Source organism: Neodiprion pinetum, chromosome 1, assembly GCF_021155775.2.
Source record: "Neodiprion pinetum isolate iyNeoPine1 chromosome 1, iyNeoPine1.2, whole genome shotgun sequence".
NCBI classification, from domain to species: domain Eukaryota; kingdom Metazoa; phylum Arthropoda; class Insecta; order Hymenoptera; family Diprionidae; genus Neodiprion; species Neodiprion pinetum.
Genome location: NC_060232.1, coordinates 28,740,927 through 28,759,298, shown reverse-complemented (window position 1 = coordinate 28,759,298; position 18,372 = coordinate 28,740,927). Strand labels below are relative to the sequence as shown.

The 18,372-nt window shown below is 36.6% G+C and overlaps 2 protein-coding genes across 6 annotated transcripts; one reads left to right on the top strand and one right to left on the bottom strand.

Annotated features, from left to right (window-relative positions):
- The first annotated feature begins 4,227 nt into the window (after positions 1–4,227).
- Arp5 (Actin-related protein 5) lies at positions 4,228–9,498 on the top strand. Of its 3 annotated transcripts, none has more exons than XM_069135122.1 (7): positions 4,228–4,546; positions 4,645–4,959; positions 5,034–5,314; positions 5,580–5,798; positions 5,969–6,270; positions 6,355–6,535; positions 7,148–9,498. In XM_069135122.1, exons 1-7 carry the CDS (start codon positions 4,444–4,446, stop codon positions 7,766–7,768), a joined length of 2,022 nt encoding a protein of 673 aa, XP_068991223.1. In that variant the 5' UTR covers positions 4,228–4,443; the 3' UTR covers positions 7,769–9,498. The 3 variants fall into 3 exon arrangements, with proteins under 3 accessions (XP_068991223.1, XP_068991229.1, XP_068991248.1); XM_069135128.1 differs by having other exon boundaries at positions 4,230–4,416; XM_069135147.1 differs by having other exon boundaries at positions 4,255–4,316.
- A 2,004-nt stretch (positions 9,499–11,502) lies between these two features.
- On the bottom strand, positions 11,503–18,262 carry LOC124212581 (zinc finger protein 853). 3 transcript variants are annotated; one of them, XM_069135200.1, is made up of 2 exons: positions 17,882–18,262; positions 11,503–17,259 (listed from the first exon to the last, which is right to left on the bottom strand). In XM_069135200.1, the coding sequence occupies exon 2, from the start codon at positions 17,119–17,121 to the stop codon at positions 16,024–16,026; it is 1,098 nt and encodes a 365-aa protein (XP_068991301.1). In that variant the 5' UTR covers positions 17,122–17,259; positions 17,882–18,262; the 3' UTR covers positions 11,503–16,023. The 3 variants fall into 3 exon arrangements, with proteins under 3 accessions (XP_068991301.1, XP_046468731.1, XP_046468721.1); XM_046612775.2 differs by lacking the exon at positions 17,882–18,262 and adding an exon at positions 17,678–17,835; XM_046612765.2 differs by lacking the exon at positions 17,882–18,262 and adding an exon at positions 17,512–17,594.
- Between the last annotated feature and the right edge of the window lie 110 nt (positions 18,263–18,372).

Sequence of the window (18,372 nt, the reverse complement as noted above, 5' to 3'; positions counted from 1 at the left end):
AACAGGAGAAAAACGGCGAGCGAAAAAGCACCTGCTGAAAATTGTCGAAAATTCGGGTTCTGGTTTTTTGGCTTTAACTTTTGATGCGTTGATCGCAGCGTATTGGGACTGCACCCAATCGATTTCTCTCGCGAAATTACGTCGATATAGTGCGCCAAAGAATTAATTCCAGCACTTTTCAAAATCGCAAAAATTTTCGCCAAAAACACAAAGGGGTAAGCCTTACTTTCTTTTGAGCAAAAAACTTTTGGTCTCAGATTCGATTTAAATGGCCCTTATCTGACCAATCGGACCCTCAGGAACTCAGAAATCGCAGCGAAAAGAGCGTAGGACCAACAGAAGAGAAATGGCGAGCGAAAAAGCACCTGCTGAAAATTGTCGAAAATTCGGGTTCTGGTTTTTTGGCTTTAACTTTTGATGCGTTGATCGCAGCGCATTGGGTCTGCACCCAATCGATTTCTCTCGCAAAATTACGTCGATATAGTGCGCCAAAGAATTGATTTCAGCACTTTTCAAAATCGCAAAAATTTTCGTCAAAAATGCAAAGAGGGGCAAAAAATTAAGAATATAAAGACAGCTGCCCTAATGTGCTTCGACGTGACAACCGAAAATTGCGCCGCGAGATGTTCCGACGGTAGAGTTGCGTACTTATCGCAGAACATCAGAGGATTTCTGATTTCGACACGATGCTGGCTGCATTAAACTTTAGAGTAACACAGTCTTCTCAATCGTAAGCCCAAACCAGTACTTGGCCTGTGTGTACTCACTGACTTGTCGGCGATACAAGAAATTAATAAGGGGAATAAATATCTTTTAAAATTCGTAGTAAAACAGTGATTTTATTAAAGTATAGTTACTCGAGAGAAGAATCTATACATAGATCATGAATAAAAATAGATCAGATGTCATAATGATGCAGAGACCAAAAAGTACGAATGTATATGCGGTCCATGTACGACATTGATACATATGATTTATTTATGATTAATACGTGATACATACTATCAATTTCTTAAATTTCTAGGAAACATACTAGATTATCTACAATAATCGGCTATAATATGACAATAAAAGAATTGTTCGTTACGATATGGGATTCAATTCGACACGTAGTCTTTATATTTCACAACAATAATAATCAGAATTAGGAGTAGGAATGGGAGTGGAATCAGGAGTAGGAGTCGGAATAGAAGTAAGATCAGGAGTAGGTTCAAGAGTGAGAGTAGGAATAGGAGTAGGATCAGGAGTTGGAGTAAGATCGTAGTAGAAGTAGGAGTAAGATTGAAGTAGAAGTAGGAGTAGGAGTAGGAATAGGAGTATAGTCGGCGGGGAGGCGCGGGAAGGCTAGGGGAGTGTAGGGTAGGGTAGGTTAGGAATAGTAGGAAATTCGTCCTACTCCTACTCCTACTCCTACTCCTACTCCTAATTCTGAACCTACTTCTGATCCTACTCCTATTCCTACTCCTACTCTATTCAATACTTTAGAATGTTATATTCACAGTGTACAAATCCTCGTCCTCCTCGTCCACCTTATGCTCCTGGTCTTCCTCATCCTTCTCCTCGTCCACCTCCGACCACCTCCAACCACCGCCAACCACCTCCGACAACCACCGCTGACCACCTCGGGTTATACCCCGAATACTAATAAATATTTTCAGTAAAAATTAGAACACATCGAAAATATTGTGTAAGGATTAATATAATTTTGTATTGACACATTTTACCAAGAAGATTATGAGAAAATTACAAAATATTATACAAATTTTACTAGCGTATCGATAGCTACTGAATTTGGGCTTGCGTGAAGAATGAATTGAAATAATTTGTTGTAAACATAACGAGTTTAAAAAGTTTTAGATAAAATATAATTACAATTGTCATGAAATGTTATAAAAATGGTATACTCACCGTGCACAAATCGTCTTCCTCCTCACCCACCCTGTTCTCCTCGTCTTCCTCGCCCTCCTCCTTCCTTCCAGAGTTTCACCAGGTAATGGACCTGGAGCGCAGAAACTACGCAGCGCTTGGTCAAAAATCACCAGGGCAAGAACCTGGACAGCCAGAACTATGGAGCGCTTGTTCTGGATGTCGAGTTTTACGCGGTAGTGGACCTGGAGCGCAGAAACTACGGAGCGCTTGTCCTGGAAGTCGATTTTCACCAGGTAGCGCACCTGGAGCGCAGGAACTACGCTTCGCGTTTTCTGGGTGTCACAATCCACCAGGTGGAGGACCTGGACAGCCAGAAATACGGAAAATTAGTCCTGAAGGTCGAAAGTCACCAGGTCAAGGACCTGGACAGCCAGAACTACTGAGTGATTGTCCCTGAAGTCAAGTTGCACCAGGTAGCGGACCTGGAGCGCAGGAACCACGGAGCGCTTATCCTGGAAGTCGAGTTCCTGCAGGTAGTGGACCTTAAGCGCAGAAACTACGGAGCGCATGTCCTGGAAGTCGAGTTTCACCACGTTGCGGACCTGGAGCATAGAAACTACGGGGCGCTCGTCCCTGAAGTCGAGTTCCACCATGTAGAGAACCTGGAGCGCAGGAATCACGGAGCGCTTGTCCTGGAAGTCGAGTTGCTCCAGAAAGCGGATCCGGAACGGGGTAGAGAACTCGGTACCCGAAATCTGCGGAGCGCGATTCTCATCCGTCCGCTCTACTGCGCGGTTGTTTCCAGACTGAGGAATTCGGCTAGCCGATTTTAGATCGATGACGTCGAGAGAAAAAAATTTTTGGGTCACTTCACTTTCTGAACATCCGAACATCCAAACTTTGGTTTCGAACTTCAATACTATAATGTATGATGTATGATGTACATGTATGATGTATGATCTATGATGATATGATATGATGTATAATGATTTTAGTTTCTATATTTCAGGCAAGAAATACGCACTTCATCTTTCCTGCCGATTCCAGACTCAAGCGGCTTGGCCCTTCGATGGTCAGCTTTTGACTAAAGATATATTCTTCAATTAACGGATCAGCTAATAACGCTGCTGTTCTGCAACAGTTGGATGTTAAAAATTTGTGCTCGTACTTGTCAAATGTGTGTTAAAATACACTTACAGTTTTAAGAAGCTTCGTTCTATCTCTCTATCTATTTCTCCCTATCAAATGAAAAAAAAAATCGCCGACAATCACCTATTTAGGTCTTCAAATCAGGTCACTGTGTTAAATACTGTCTCATATACGGAGCATCCATTTCATCTCGATCAAAATTAGCGCATCCGTGATGTATTACGGTTACTCTGAATTTTTCTCTATACAAACACTTTTAGAACAACAATTCTGCTTTTCTACCCAACGTAGATACTTCACTTGCGACTAGCTAAAACAGCGTTTCAATTCTATGCCTACGAAAATTCACGATCTAGAGAGGAAATGAAAAGTTCTTGGAATAATTATGAATATTAATGTTGTGGAATATATAGACCGCGTGTCGAATAGAATCCCATATCGAAACGAACAATTCTTTTATTACCATATTATAGCCGATTATTGTAGATAATCTAGTATGTTTCCTGGAAAATTATAAAATTGTAGTATGCATCACGTATTCATCATAAATGAATCATATATGTCAATATCGTACATGGACCGCATATACATTTATACTTTGTGGTCTTTGCATCATTATTACATCTGATCTATCATTATTTCTGATCTATGTATACATTCTTCTTTCGGGTACCTATACTTCAATTAAATCATTGTTTTGCTACGAATTTTGAACGAAATTTATTCTCATTATTAATTTATTGTATCGCTGACAATTCGGTAAGTACACACAGGCCAAGTACTGGCTTGGGTTTACCATTGCGAAGACTGTGTTACTCGGAAGGTGAATGCAGCCAGCATAATGTCGAAATCGGTAACTCTCTGATGTTCTGCAATAAATTCTCAACTCTACCGTTGGAATATCTCAAGGGGCGCAAGCGCATGACGATTTTCGGTTGTCACAACAAAGCCATTAGGACAATTATCTTTATATTATTTAGTTAACGTCTTATTTGATATCGGTTGAGTTTGGTTCAAATCCGTATTTTACGAATTTACGGAGTATGTTTATGGCACGAACATTTATAACTACGATCACCCGTCTTCTTTTCTTACGTAGCATAGCGGAAATTTGAATTTTATCCGTAAGAGGCGCTTAAATCGCATTCAGCTAATTCATACGTTAACTAAAAAGTGGGGACATGTTTTATCGCAGAGTGCTGTCTCTTTCCTACCACTCCGTGGTGGTATGTACAATACGTTTTATCATTCGCACGTAACGTGTCAATGAGTGGGGTGGGTACTGATCGTGAGTAAAAGTGAGTAAACTGAGTAAACGTGCGCGTCGCTCAAGGAATTGAGTGATTAAATATTCCAGAATTGTGTTGTCGTTTCTCCGCCTGTCGCATCAGAGAAAATGTAAATACACAATTCAATTCCCAGACAATGGAAATATTTGAATTGAAAGATATCAAAACCGTGCCTGATCTAGTTTACGAATATTCGGCGAAAATAAAGAACGATGCAACGCCACTGATCATTGACAATGGTATATATATATATATATATATATATACATATATACATATATACAATTAATATCGCAATCTATCGGGCTATTTTTGTTACTTTACCTTATTATCGTAGGTTCGTATAATTGCCGAGTTGGCTGGGCAATAGAAAAGGAACCACAGTTGATATTTAAAAATTTGATAGCGAAACCGCGTAAGGAACGGGGTAAAAAAGATGGTGAATTGCAAGTGGGCAATGACATAGTAAATATTGAAGCAGTTCGTTTTCAATTGAAAACCCAATTCGATCGTAACGTCGTCACACATTTCGAGGCACAGGAGCAGATATTTGACTACACATTTACTCACATGGGAATTGATACTGAAGGTTCCGTAGAGCATCCAATTGTCCTCACCGAAGCTTTTCTAAATCCCAATTACTCGAGAAATTGTAAGCACCACATGAGACAATTATTTTTCCTACTTTATCAGTCAGCGTTGCAAATACCACGAACTTTCTTCCAGTGATGGCCGAGCTTTTATTTGAATGCTACGGAGTACCCGCTATATCCTATGGAGTTGATTGTCTCTTTTCATATCACCACAACAATTGTCCACCGGATGGTCTAATCGTCAGTATTGGCTACCATACAACTCACGTCATTCCAGTACTTGATGGGAAAGTTGATCCTACTAAAGCGAGGAGAATTAACATTGGTGGTTACCATATCACTTCTTACATGCACCGATTACTTCAGCTCAAGTACCCGGTGCACGTCAATGCAATAACACCAAGCAGAGCAGAAGTATGTCAATTAGAGAAATCAGTGCAAGTTATTTCCATTATTTTTTTTTACTGCTCCTCCTATAAAGCAATTTTCTGCTGATAAAATTAGCTCGCTGAGAAACTGTGTTTCAGCTACAGTTGTTAATTATCTTACTTGATTCAGGAGTTGTAATTTTACAATGATATGTTGTTAGGCATAAATGCTTGAAGGATCATCCTTTGTGCTCACATTGGCATACATTCCGCGGTACCCTTCTAATCGTTCAGTAACTTTGGACTTCTAGGAGCTGATTCGTGACCACTCAATAGTTGCTTTGGCATATCAAGAGGAAATATCAAAATGGGCTGAGCCAGATTATTATGACATGAATGTACTCAGAGTACAATTACCTTATGTGGCTCCAGCGAGCACACCTGGTCTAACTGTAGAACAGCAAAAAGAAAGGAAACGAGAACTCGCTCGACGACTGATGGAAATCAATGCTCGCAAACGGGAGGAAAGGGTCAGATACATGTCTGTATTGTACAGCATGCCATGTATTGGAATGTCAGAGCTAAAGTTTCTGAGAAAATCAAATTCTTAGAAATTTTGGTGTACACATTCTTCATAGATATTATATGAAGATGTATAATATTGTATTACCTTAAATTTACCCACTGTGTTATCTTTCAGTTAGCTGAGGATGAAGAACAGCTGAACCAGCTAATGGCTGTTCAGGATCTCCTTGAAGAAGGGGAAACTGATGAATTTGAAGAAGCACTAAAATCGTATTGCTTATCGAATGAAGCTGACTTAATTAAAATGATAAATAATTTACAGGCTAAGGTTGAAAGAACTAGACAGAAAATAGTAGCAGCTAACTCTCATGAAGAAAATATTGTTATCGAAGAGCCAAAACCTAAAATAAAATCAATTCTTCAACCCAAAGATCAGCAAGATTTTGATGAATGGATCACTGGTGTTAGAAAGAAAAGGTATTTCTAAAATAGATGCTGCCATTAAAAAATAATTATCTTTAACAGGTGAACAATAATGCCTTGCTGTTTTCATTATTTTAGGCAAGATATATTAGACAAACGACTTGCTAAACGACAACGCAGGCAAGACATGGCTAAACGAAGGACCGCTGCGGCACAAGAAAGAATGAGAATAATTAGTCAGTTAGCAAGAAAGGAAAAACGTGATGATGATTTTGGTATGAGGGATGAAGACTGGGATGTATACAAAGCAATTAATCGAGTGAGTTTTAACAGGTACTTTACAAAGGGTGGCCACACACCTGGAAAATCTGTAAAACCTGGAAATATCAAGAGATTTTTAAGTTGGTTATGAAAAAAACTGAAAATATCAGTTATTTGTAATGGGAATTAGAAACGATTTTTTGAGATAATAAATTTCTTTTCTTCTGGTTGAGAAAAGAAATTGGCTTATACCGACTTTAATGTACATTATATTCTTCTTCAAATCAAATTGAATTTGAACCAAAAATGGAGTTAACAAGTTGAACGATTTAGGTATTAGTAACTTGCTAGAACTGAGAAAATATCAGGGAAAACCATATTTTAGATCCAAGAAAATCTGCAAATATCTTGTAATTTTTTTCCCAATAATTTGTGGGAACTCTGTTTAGATGTAACGAGTTACATTTTTGTGACAGTTTTAACTCTGCAAAATTACTATATTCAATTCCTGAATTGTAATTAACGTAATCACCGAAGTTGGCATGATAAAAAATAAATATTCAGCGTAATACTTTTTCATTTTCATACAATTTGAATGATGAAATTATGTAATTATCTTTCTTTACCTTCTTTTGTTAAAATGTGAAATTGATATGAAAGCTATTTTCAGGAAGGAGGCGATTCTGACTCTGAGTTGGAACAAGAAAAACTTCTTGAACTTGAAGATGTCCTGAGACATCATGACCCTGAGTTCGACGGTGCTGGGTCTTCCATCCCCTTGGTACCTGGAGAGACACACCAGCTTCACATTGGTGTGGAGCGATTGCGAGCTCCAGAACTATTGTTTCAGCCATCCATGATCGGATCTATTGAGGCTGGTATCGCAGAAACTATTGAATTTGTCCTGAAAAATTATTCACAAGAAAAACAGAAGCTTTTGGTTGCTAATATATTCCTCACCGGAGGATCTGCAACTTTTCCAGGTCTTCTTGAAAGATTGAAGCGAGAATTGAGAGAGATCAGGCCTTTCAAGTCTAGTTTTCAAGTAAACATAGCAAAGAATACTAGCTTAGATGCGTGGTATGGTGCAAGAGATTTTTCATTAAATGGTAACCTTTCTGAGTATTTGGTGAACCGTAAAGATTACGATGAAAAGGGAGGTGAGTACTTGAAAGAGCACTCTGCAAGTAATACGTACACTTGGTCACCTGATCCTCTTCCAATTCAAATTCCACCAATTGCTGAGCAGATTGTCGTAGAAGAAGCTATAGTCGATGTTGAAATGGAATGAGAAGGGCCCTTATAAATCTGTTACACGTTTGTAATTAGAAGACACAACTTAAATTGTAGTTTGCAATTAGATATGAGCTTTGACTGGAAGTGTGCTGTTCATACTTTTGTGATTTCAAATTTGAACTGTTTAATTAAAAACCTTCTTCAGTTCAGTTATAGATTTAAAATTCATGAAAGTTCTTTCTCTTGTTGTTTCGAAAAGATTATGCAAATTTTATGTACTGCGTAGTACAGATATAGTCGGAAAATTTCTGATGGTAATAAATATTTTAAATACCTATTATACTTTACAACTAAGTTAACAATTTTTTTATAATAAATAATTCAAACAAATCGAAGGTACAGTAATGGCACTTGAATCTTACGTGATAAAAAATACACGGTGGTGTTGTCCTCGGCCCTCTCCAAGATGAATAACAAAAATCGATCGAGCTCAGTTATGAGTTTATAATACTCGTATAAAAATTGGGTAATAAAGAGGGAGGGGGGGGAGCAATCATTTGTCTATGGATTTCTACTTTATTACATGTTTCTTTCGTTCAAGATATTTCGAACAAACTGCATTGTAGCTTGTTCACCTATCACAATTTACATCTTCGCTTGGACTTCACCTTCCAAAGACAATTATGCAACTATTTTTTTATTTTATTTTTGGAGATAATTATATCAGTTTATAGTGATTTAGGTGGCCTAGTAAAAATTGTGAAAGTTATCCCTCACATTAGCATTAGTTCACCTACAGCGGCCCCAGTGTAACGCTCCAACCTAGGTCCACAGCTTATCCTAACATCACAATGTAATATACTGAAAATATCAGACCCACTAGGCTTTCTATAGCTAGGCTACATGTTCAGTATTCTTATATCAATTCTTCTAGCAGTGAAATTGTATAAGGAGCCGATTCTTCACACTTGCTATCATTTGAAACAATCTATATCGCTGAAGGTACTTCACCAAAAAAAATTCGTAGACACAAATAAAAAAAATATGTAGTTATATTAATAAATATTAGAAGCGTTACATGACGTAGTGGTAAACTCATACTACCATGACTTATTGATTTCGTGCATTACTTTCAGTTTGTTGAATCAGCTCAATTCACAGCCATATAACGCTTTTGTGGGAGAACTTCAATATGCAGTGGCATTGCAAATTATTGTACTGAAGTAAATTATGTGAGGAAAGATAAAACTTCAAAATTTACTTATAGCACATCGGGTCTAATTGAATTAAAACAAGTTTGTTCAAAACTGTATCACTTTATCTCATCTCGAAAACTTTGTCAAGGGCATTTTATTCGTGTGTATTCAAGCAAAATCTGCTATAACAGAAGCCTCGTCACTAAAGCCTGGAACATTTTTTATTTTGAATTCAAAATCCTGTAGTTTAAAATAGATTCTGGGCTCCATTAAATAGTCTAAATGACTTTTATCCAATCATGTAGAATTATCCAATGGAGCAATTATTTTAACCTAAATTAAAAAAATATATAAAACGAAACAAGGTAAACACGGCTTGAATTATGGCAGCTCTTACATTGGCGTCTGGTCATATGCTTTACAATACAGCCTGACGTAATACAGTATTCAAAAGCGGCTCTGAGAGACAATAATGCATATATTTATAATCGTCAAAAACTCGTTGAGAAATTATATAAATCCAAGGATATAAGCAGCACTGCCTTGGAATTGATACTTGCTCAATAAAACACGGTCATGTTTCAACAGAGAGCGTTTGAAAAATATATTAATAATATAATCTTTTTGTGCGTTTGAATAATAAAATAGTAAGCAAATGGTAGGTATGCAAAAATGTCAATGTAATTCTATAGTGTTGATTAATAATTCAAAAAGAACATGTTTAATGCTTCGGCAGGTGAAATTACCATATTTGTCTGAATATAAGTCGACCTCCAATGTTAAGACTTCATCTCAGGGATTTTTCTTATAAACCGAATACAACTCGAATTTTACGAGAAAATCATCTATAATCACAGGTATATTTGTTGATTAATGTTGTATTTTTCGTATACATTGAACCAATAAAACTTGAGCACATTGTATAAATATTTTGTTTTTAATTTCTTTATACTTCAGACTGATACTACTTGAAAAAGTTGAAGTTTGAGTTTTAAAGATGTGTAATTTTATTGGTCAAATTTTACGACAATTAATCGATAACGAAGTTTTCTTAGTCGACAGAGCAAATTTTCGACACAAATCCCGAATATAAGTAGAGTACCGATTTTGAGAAAGAAATCAGCTAACAAAAACCTCTATTTTCAGATCAATGTGGTGCTATCAAAATGATTCAGGTAATAGTCCGTCATGAACATTTACTATGTTGCCACTGCATCAGGTCTTAAAAACTTCTACGCATTCAACTTAAAACAACAAATCTTAGATTAAATAATATTCTTTATAATTATCACAGGGTGAGGTCGCTGCAGGCTAACATATTGCTAATTTTCTCAAACGATAATTTAGATTAATTCTGAAACTTTAATGAGAGGATACGATGTACTATTATTGTAAAATTGAGGTAGAGTCTAATTAAAAGATTAAAAATTCTTTTCGTTTCTTTTTTTCTTTTCTGAATGTGCTAAAAGTGAGGGAACTTTCGTAATAGTAAGCTTAGCTTCCTAAGTAAAAGTATATGCGATATTATTATTAGATTGTAATAATAATTTGATAATCATAATAATTGATAATTAGTACAACAATGGTTAATGTGTTATAGTATAAGGGGTGTATGTATAGTATTTATTATGGTGGGTAAGGAGCGAGTGACAGCTATGTACAGTACATACTTGCCTCAATTGAACCATCGTTGAAATGGTACCTATGATCATAATATTTATATATATATATATATAATATTATTGTTTACACATAAAATAACTATTTATAATATGTATATATCAACTCAGATATATACATACCTCTGCAGTATGTACGTAAAGATGTGTGTTAGCCAGGATATGTACTGTGAAACTATTTCAAGCATCACTTTACTGCTATATAAAATTTACTCGTTTCTTATATCGATACTCGTTATCAGTTATGGTATCTATCTACTTACTCATTGTCATTATTAATTAGGTAGATTATTTTTTAGACAATTTTAATATGATACTATTTTTTTTTATTACAATTATAGATTGGTTATTAATATATATATTTGTATATATGATACTGCGGCTGATTGATGGTGTCGTTTGTTCATCGGTTGCAGCGTCGCTCGAGGGTATGCAAGCTCATGGCACCCTGGCTTGTAACGAATCTCGCTATTGCTACTCTATGCAGGCCTACATAAATCTTACGGTAAGCATGGTAAAGCTCTATAAAAATAACAACTATCCTACGTAAACATATTACAAAAATAAATGGCATTGTACTCTGTTAAAGAAGCAAAATAGTACACACACAACATCGAGCGACGCAACTAATCTATCCTCATATCATTTCCTTTCCGTTTCGTATCTTCTCTTTAACAAAAGTATTGTAGTGATTCTGTACTTATAACGCTGCACACGGAATTCTCTACGTGTAATTTTCGACTGGATGGCATCTAGTATCTGTCTCTATACTTTCACTTAGTTACGCAGGTAGTCACTGGGATAGTTATGCGTTTGTCGATTTTATGGATAGGGCGGACCTACAAATTGTGGGAATAGCCCAATTTTTAATTATGATCAATGTGTTTGGGAGACTAAGCTTTTTTGCTGGGAAGTATATGAATTCATGGACATCTGTAAGTGACCACTGTGTATAAACCATTGCAGGGCACTATATATGAGGCACAAGTAACAGTCGTTTTGTCTCAAGTTCCGGGAGGTCGTAGTTTAAGAAATTTTTTTCTACTCCATTTTCGTGTTTCTATGATTAATTTCTTTTTTCTTCAATTAAGTTACAAAAGCTGGGGTGTATCAACTAATCGAAAGATTCAGTTTAAGTAGGCTCCGACAATTTGGTGAAGATCCAACGTTTTCAAAAAGTTTAGAAACTCATGTTACAGTTGAAAAAGCTCCTTCTTAAAAAGAATAAGTGCATATTTTCAGATTTTCATAACTTGCATAGAAAGTCCTAAATTTTAGAAAATTTTTGTAGTGATCTTATATAATTGATTAAATTTTGTGTGATGTGGTCGATAGTTTTGTCACCATGTTTTGGTCAATTTTTTTTATTACGCACTTAAGAATGGTTTTCTGTAACAAAAAAATACCGACTTTTGGTTGAAGGAATTTTCTGGGGTGCTTAGATTGATGTTTTCCTTTACACCAATTGAATTATATGAATATATGTATTTTACACCGGTTGAACCTCCTTAAAAATATTTATGGAAGGTTTTATTATGTTTGTTTTGTATCAATGGTGAAGCTAAAGAATGAAATGATAAGAATCTGATCAGTGTCATAAACAAGCTCTAGAAATCAAAGAGGAAAAAAGAAAAACAAGCATATATCAAATTTTAACTTGGGAAGTATTAAAAATCCCATATTTCCTCATGATATCCGTGTGAGGTTTAAACTCCCAAGATTTGCCGTAATTATTTTTTGCGTACGATGCCTCCTTACACCTTGCTTTGACTAGAAAACAGCTGTTACATGTTTTTAGTATTTCAGTTGCCGTATAGTTGTGTAATATTATTGTAGACAATGTATCGCTTTAAATAAAACTTTGCAAATATCTTATTATTTCACTTCGTATGTAAACTATGTACAAACTTAGTTTTCACGGTTGGAAAGTTGAATTATTTCCCTTTCTCGCATCTGTGATAGTTTAAAAAGCTTACAGCGACTTAAAAACTTACTAGAAGCAAGTATGTTAAATAAAATATTTATATTTCACAGAGCAAATAGTTAAAAATAAATAATTGTTCTTCTATCAACAAAATTTCCAACATACTAATCTTGATCTTCAGATATAGCTTTAAAAGCCTTTCAGAATTTCTTGGTCCAAGTGCTCTTTATAAGAAGGGACCTTATCTTTTCTTTTCTTTTTTTTATTAAAAATACATATTATTTTGATGTTTGCCAAAATAAAGATTCCTATAAATTTATTATTAAAATGATCAGTATTACCAAATATCTTCCAACCACAATGTGTGTGTTTTGGATGTAATTAGATAAACGTGTTACCTAAAACATCTTCAGATCCGACCAATTAATATGAAAATTTAGGTAGTTCTACTACTAGCTACATATTAATAATAGATTATAACATATATCACTAGCTAGGGCCTGCGTGGGCATGTCCATATAGGCTTTAATCACAGCATAGTAGTACTTTGTCTTATTAGAGCTGCACATTGACTAGCCAATATAAAGATCATTATCTTCTTTTTATATTCATATTCTTACTTTTGCAAATTTTATGATCCAGTAATCAGTCTTGCCAGATGACTCCATCTCTCATGGAATTGAAAGCCTTGGCCATACACACGCAGTTTGCAACTAAATTGCCGAAACAGACCTAATTGTTCGAGGCACACTAATACAATGTTTTTTTATAGTTACTCAAAATTACTTATTGATAAATAGTAACAAGTTATTGTACCAACTCACTACCCAATTAACCGCGATTAATATTTACGGGCATTCTCGCGATTGTCATGGCTCCTCTGCTTGTTTTAAGCCGTGTTAGTCATTAAACTAAGTCTAATAGTGTTCAAATTAACAGCCCCGCCATAACATCCTCGTTAATTGATTTTATATACATATTTTCTTTATAACAAGCTTCGATATGTAGAAAGTAAGTACGCCTATGGGACAGAATGAAAGTTCAAAGTCGTGGTATACCAAGCTACCTTCATTTCCTAACAGGAATATCCTTTTCGTTTTGTGAAAAATGTCGTATACCCACAGTGTGCACAAAGAGAGCCCATGAAGCGTCTAAAGCCAAAGAAACCATGACTTCTCTGTGTACATCAGCCCCACTAGTATAGAAGTGTCAAGTATTCTACTGAATGAACGTGTGTTCGTTTGTGTGTTTAAAAGTAATAGTAGGGTGTCTACCAAACACCTTCGGTAGAGACCAAAAATTCTTGCTTGGTCGATTAGCTACACCGCTTCATGAAATTCATTTTCTTTTTGACATTAAAATAGTAAACCAATGTTTCAATCTTGTAGACAATAATTACTATCTATATCACAGATTCAAGTGACTAAAACTCTTTAAGAATATAATATAAATATGTATGATGATTGTTTTTATTATGTAGTCGCAGATGTGGTATGTTAAGGGAAAGTTGAAAGAAGCGTGCTGGCGTAATGGAAGTGACCAGTTATTTTTTTAAGTCAGTTTATGCTAGCATTCAAAAATCTTTTCAAATTCATATCATATTCATATAAAAAAATTTTTTTACTTAAATCAAATATTTGAATAATCAAGCAAAAAATTGAGTTGTTCTAGATATTATTTTTTTGAAATGGACACATGTAAAGAAAATTTCGAAATAATTATATTTAGCTTGAGTTTTATTCATTGATATTATTCGAGCGTGCTTACATATTTTAATACTTATTTATCAACTGTTATTATCAATGATATTATTATTTATTATTCATAAATCATAATATTGATTTTCACTGTTGCAGTGTCTGTCGACAGTTGATTCCATAGGAACTAAAATATTCGACCATCTTTGACCAACACGAAAATGTCTGGAACTATAAAGATATAAATGTGTTCAAATATGTAATGTGGACATTACGTTTTCAAGATAAAATTTAGCCCATATTTTATGGAAAATATGTTTCTCATTTCTGATAAAATTATTGACGACCATAATCAGTGCAATTTACATAACATATATGTATGTAGAAAATTAACTTTAAGGCTAAACAATTGGTTAACTGAACGTATTACCAAATTATATACCTATATGATACTTCCAACAACGAGTAAAATTTCTGTATCCAAATTTCTTATAGGTGCCATGGAAATAATGTCGCAAAACGCAACAGCAGTCCGAGAAAAGTCTAATAAAATTTATCAGACTATCCGACACTTATACAAAATAATAAAACAATCTATAGTCATTGTCAATTTCTCTTATCGATTTTTTACATCTTAAAAATAAAGTAGAATTTTTTGACAAGTTTAAATCTGACTACACACTTTTCACCATATTACTCTGATACACTACTCAATCCATTCAATGTAAAAAGTCGGAGCCTAGATATTTTAAGTTGAAAATTAATAAGAGGAACTTTTAAAATTCTTAAGTCTGTAGGAGTCGAGCTGATAAAAGTATTCCAAGTTAAGGTTTCTATACAAAATTTCCATAGTAACAATTTGACTTTGAACAAGAATTGTATTTAAGAAAAAAATTTCTCGAAACATTAACAATTATTATAATAAGGCCTTATTTGTAGATCTCATAGTATGATATAAAAAAAATGACTACTTTTTTATTTACACGTTACCCTTTGTCTAAATTTAAACACAGATTGTTAAAGTATACTTGAAAAATTAGGAAGTTAGTTTTGTAAATCTGTGCACAATTGCGAATCTAGTTTTTCCAACCAATGTAGCTGCCCTATAAAAAAAACTAAACCAGAATAATATTTTTGAGAACATGATTGGGATCAACTAACATCAGAATTGAGTACAGTGCCACCTCGATATATCGCGCTGTGTTATATCGTGGTTGGTAAATATTCCTCGAAGCTCATTCCCCTACCAGCCGCTCGTGCACATTAAGTTATCTCACTTGATTACCATGCAATCCCACCCATACTACGTGATCATGCGCGAGTAAGCAGTAGCCGTCCTACAGCAGTGGCGCAGCGCGAAGTAGGGGAACTATTTATAACGCGGTTCTCCTCCTCTACAGCCCCGAAGACCGCAATATAACGGAGTGGCACTGTATAATGCTAGCATAAACTCAATTTCAATTGCTGGGTTGGGTATACTCAGGATATGCCAAAGGAGCATTGGTATTGCTATATTGGGCATAGAGATAAAGCGCAGGATGAAGACCAGGTGGAGGAATAGGTCTATGGAGCTGATGCGAATGATGCGTGTGATGATGCGATTCCGAAGGAGTTAAAGGAATATGGGAATAGAAGCGAGAGCTCGCCGTATCCATAGTAGCAAGTCCCGTAGTTTGGTAGACACTCTGTGGTGTGGTGTGCTCGTGCGACAGTGGCGGGTTAAGTGTAAACGGCGTACACGCCGCGGCAGAACACGCTACTTGCTGTGGAGGTTGTTGCAATTGCAAGGGCTGAGACGCGCTGGTATCTAAACACTAGTTGGTTGTCTGCGGGTGAAGTAGAGGAAGAGGTAGCTGTAAGCTATTTTGCTTGGTTAAGCTAGCAATTTCGGCGGCGATGCCACCCTTTGTTCCCCCCAATGGATCCAAGGATGACGGACCTTCGCTGTAGCGCAGATCACAGACAGGACTTTCAAATCCAGTCGTAGAGCCTCCGCCACCGGTACTTTGGGGAGTCGTCGGATTGTGGTTCGAGCTGCCCTGATTCAAATCGCGATGTACTCTATTCTGATGCCGAATAAGATAGCTATCACGCACGAAAGTGCGACCGCATATATTGCATTCGTACGTAGTACTCGCAGTGTGAGTACGAATATGGATTGCAAATTGGCTCTTAGATGTAAACGTAAGTGAGCATCGATCGCACACCAGAGGTTTTTCTGCTACATGACTCCAGCGATGAGCAGTAACGTAGCTCTTGACGGCAAAACGTTTTTGGCAAATATCGCAGGCGTAAGGTCGTTCCCCGGTATGAACCCGCTTATGGGTATTCAAGCTGCTTTTTTGGGTGAAACGTTTTAGGCACAATTCGCATTGAAACGGCCGTTCGCCTGTATGTGTTCGCATGTGTACTTCTAAGTACGGTTTGCGACAGAAACTTGCCTCGCATACCGTACAATGGTAAGGTTTATTTCCCGAATGAAGCTTCATGTGAACGTAGTACGACGATGCTGAAGATAAGACTTTTCCACAGACCTTACAGGCTTGCGGTTTAGAACGTGATCCCTCCTTCACTGTTTGTTGACCCGTTGACTGACGTGTCGGAGCTGTCTGTGGTACCCCTTGGCCTTGCGGAACCTGAGGTCCCGGCTGACCTTGCTGCTGTTGTTGCTGCTGCTGCTGTTGTTGCTGTTGCTGTTGCTGCTGTTGCTGCTGCTGCTGCTGTTGATGTTGCTGCAGCGTTTGTTGCAGAGTCTGTTGCTGTTGAGGCTGCAAGTGAGCTTCTTGCTGAGAAAGTTCTTCTCGGTCATCCGATAAATTGACCATTGAATTGGAACCATCTGAACGGCTTGAGGCAACCGAATAAAATCCCATTGGCTCGCTTTTGATCTGTTGTTCGAACATCGATGTCATGATGTCAGCTTGTTGGGGGTGAACCAGCTGCTGCTGCTGTTGCTGCTGCTGGGGCTGCGGTTGCTGGGCGGTTTGCTGATGGGGGAGCAGAGTCAGGTTGCGCTTGACAAGCTGCTCATATCCCGCGTACCAATCCACCTGCATGACACAACGCAGCTGAATTAAATATACGCAAGTAAATGGTGAGACTATCAATGTTAGTAGGAAGTGATGAAAATTAGCGACGTTTTAAAAGACACTCAGCAGATATGGCAACGGTGTAAAAAGACACATCAGGTTAGATCTAATAGTTTGACATTTATTTTTGACAAGTGACAGAAGGAACTAAGTGAACAGCTGATTGCATAATAACTTTTTCACGAGAAAACTATCGCAACGATATATTATTACGTTAAATTTCTGCATCTGTCCAGAAACTGTCACTCAACGTGCCGCAAACTATTTTTAAAAACGGCACAAGAGGCGGCAGATTATTTTGACGCTAAAACCGGATTCTCTTCCGCGGATCACGGCGGGGGTTCAATGCTCAACAAAAACTAAACGGTCTTGGACCAACCTTTGCTAATGTGGTGATCCAGGCTAGTGGCAAAAAAGTTACGCTTCATCTAGCGCACGCCTGTCATTTATCTGATTCACGGAATATCGCGAAACATTTGTTTAAATAATGTTTTTCTACAACACAAAATATAAGATGGCTGCTTCTATATCTCTCCACAGCCAACTATAGCTATATGTAAATGCAAATTGAGTGTGTACCCACCGAATATTCTGATTGGTCGATCCTATTCCGTACGTCCTCATTGAATACCGCTGATTAATAACAGCAGTATACAGAGCCACAATTATTGGCTATATCTGCATGAAATAAGCTTACGTGAATTTCAGTAATATACTGCCGGTTCACATACTCTTTATTCTCTTTTGGGATGTAATTTTTATCAGCTAACTATACGAAAAAACCGGATGTCTGTGGGAGTCCGCTGTAGCCGTAGTGGCCGTATACCTCGTCCAGTATCCGGCACTTTAGGAGTAAAAATACAGTTAGAAAAATTACATTTTTCAAATTTACACACCACTTATCATTTTAAAAATTTCCTTTCAGGCAGCGTAATTAGGTATTCATTCAAAATCATTTTAATCGTAATATTACAATATTTTTAAGTTTGCCAGCGATTATATTGTGAACGAGCCTTTAACTGTCCCACGATCGTTTCACCAATCGGAGCGAAAAAGTTGAACGATTGCGAAAGA

What these genes read in the sequence shown, in the direction of transcription:
- Arp5 (XM_069135122.1), top strand. Translation starts at nt 4,444, where the DNA reads ATGGAAATATTTGAATTGAAAGATATCAAAACCGTGCCTGATCTAGTT. An exon ending in GCCACTGATCATTGACAATG is followed by an intron (nt 4,547 to 4,644) that starts GTATATATATAT and finishes TTATTATCGTAG; the next exon opens with GTTCGTATAATTGCCGAGTT. An exon ending in CTCGCAAACGGGAGGAAAGG is followed by an intron (nt 5,799 to 5,968) that starts GTCAGATACATG and finishes GTTATCTTTCAG; the next exon opens with TTAGCTGAGGATGAAGAACA.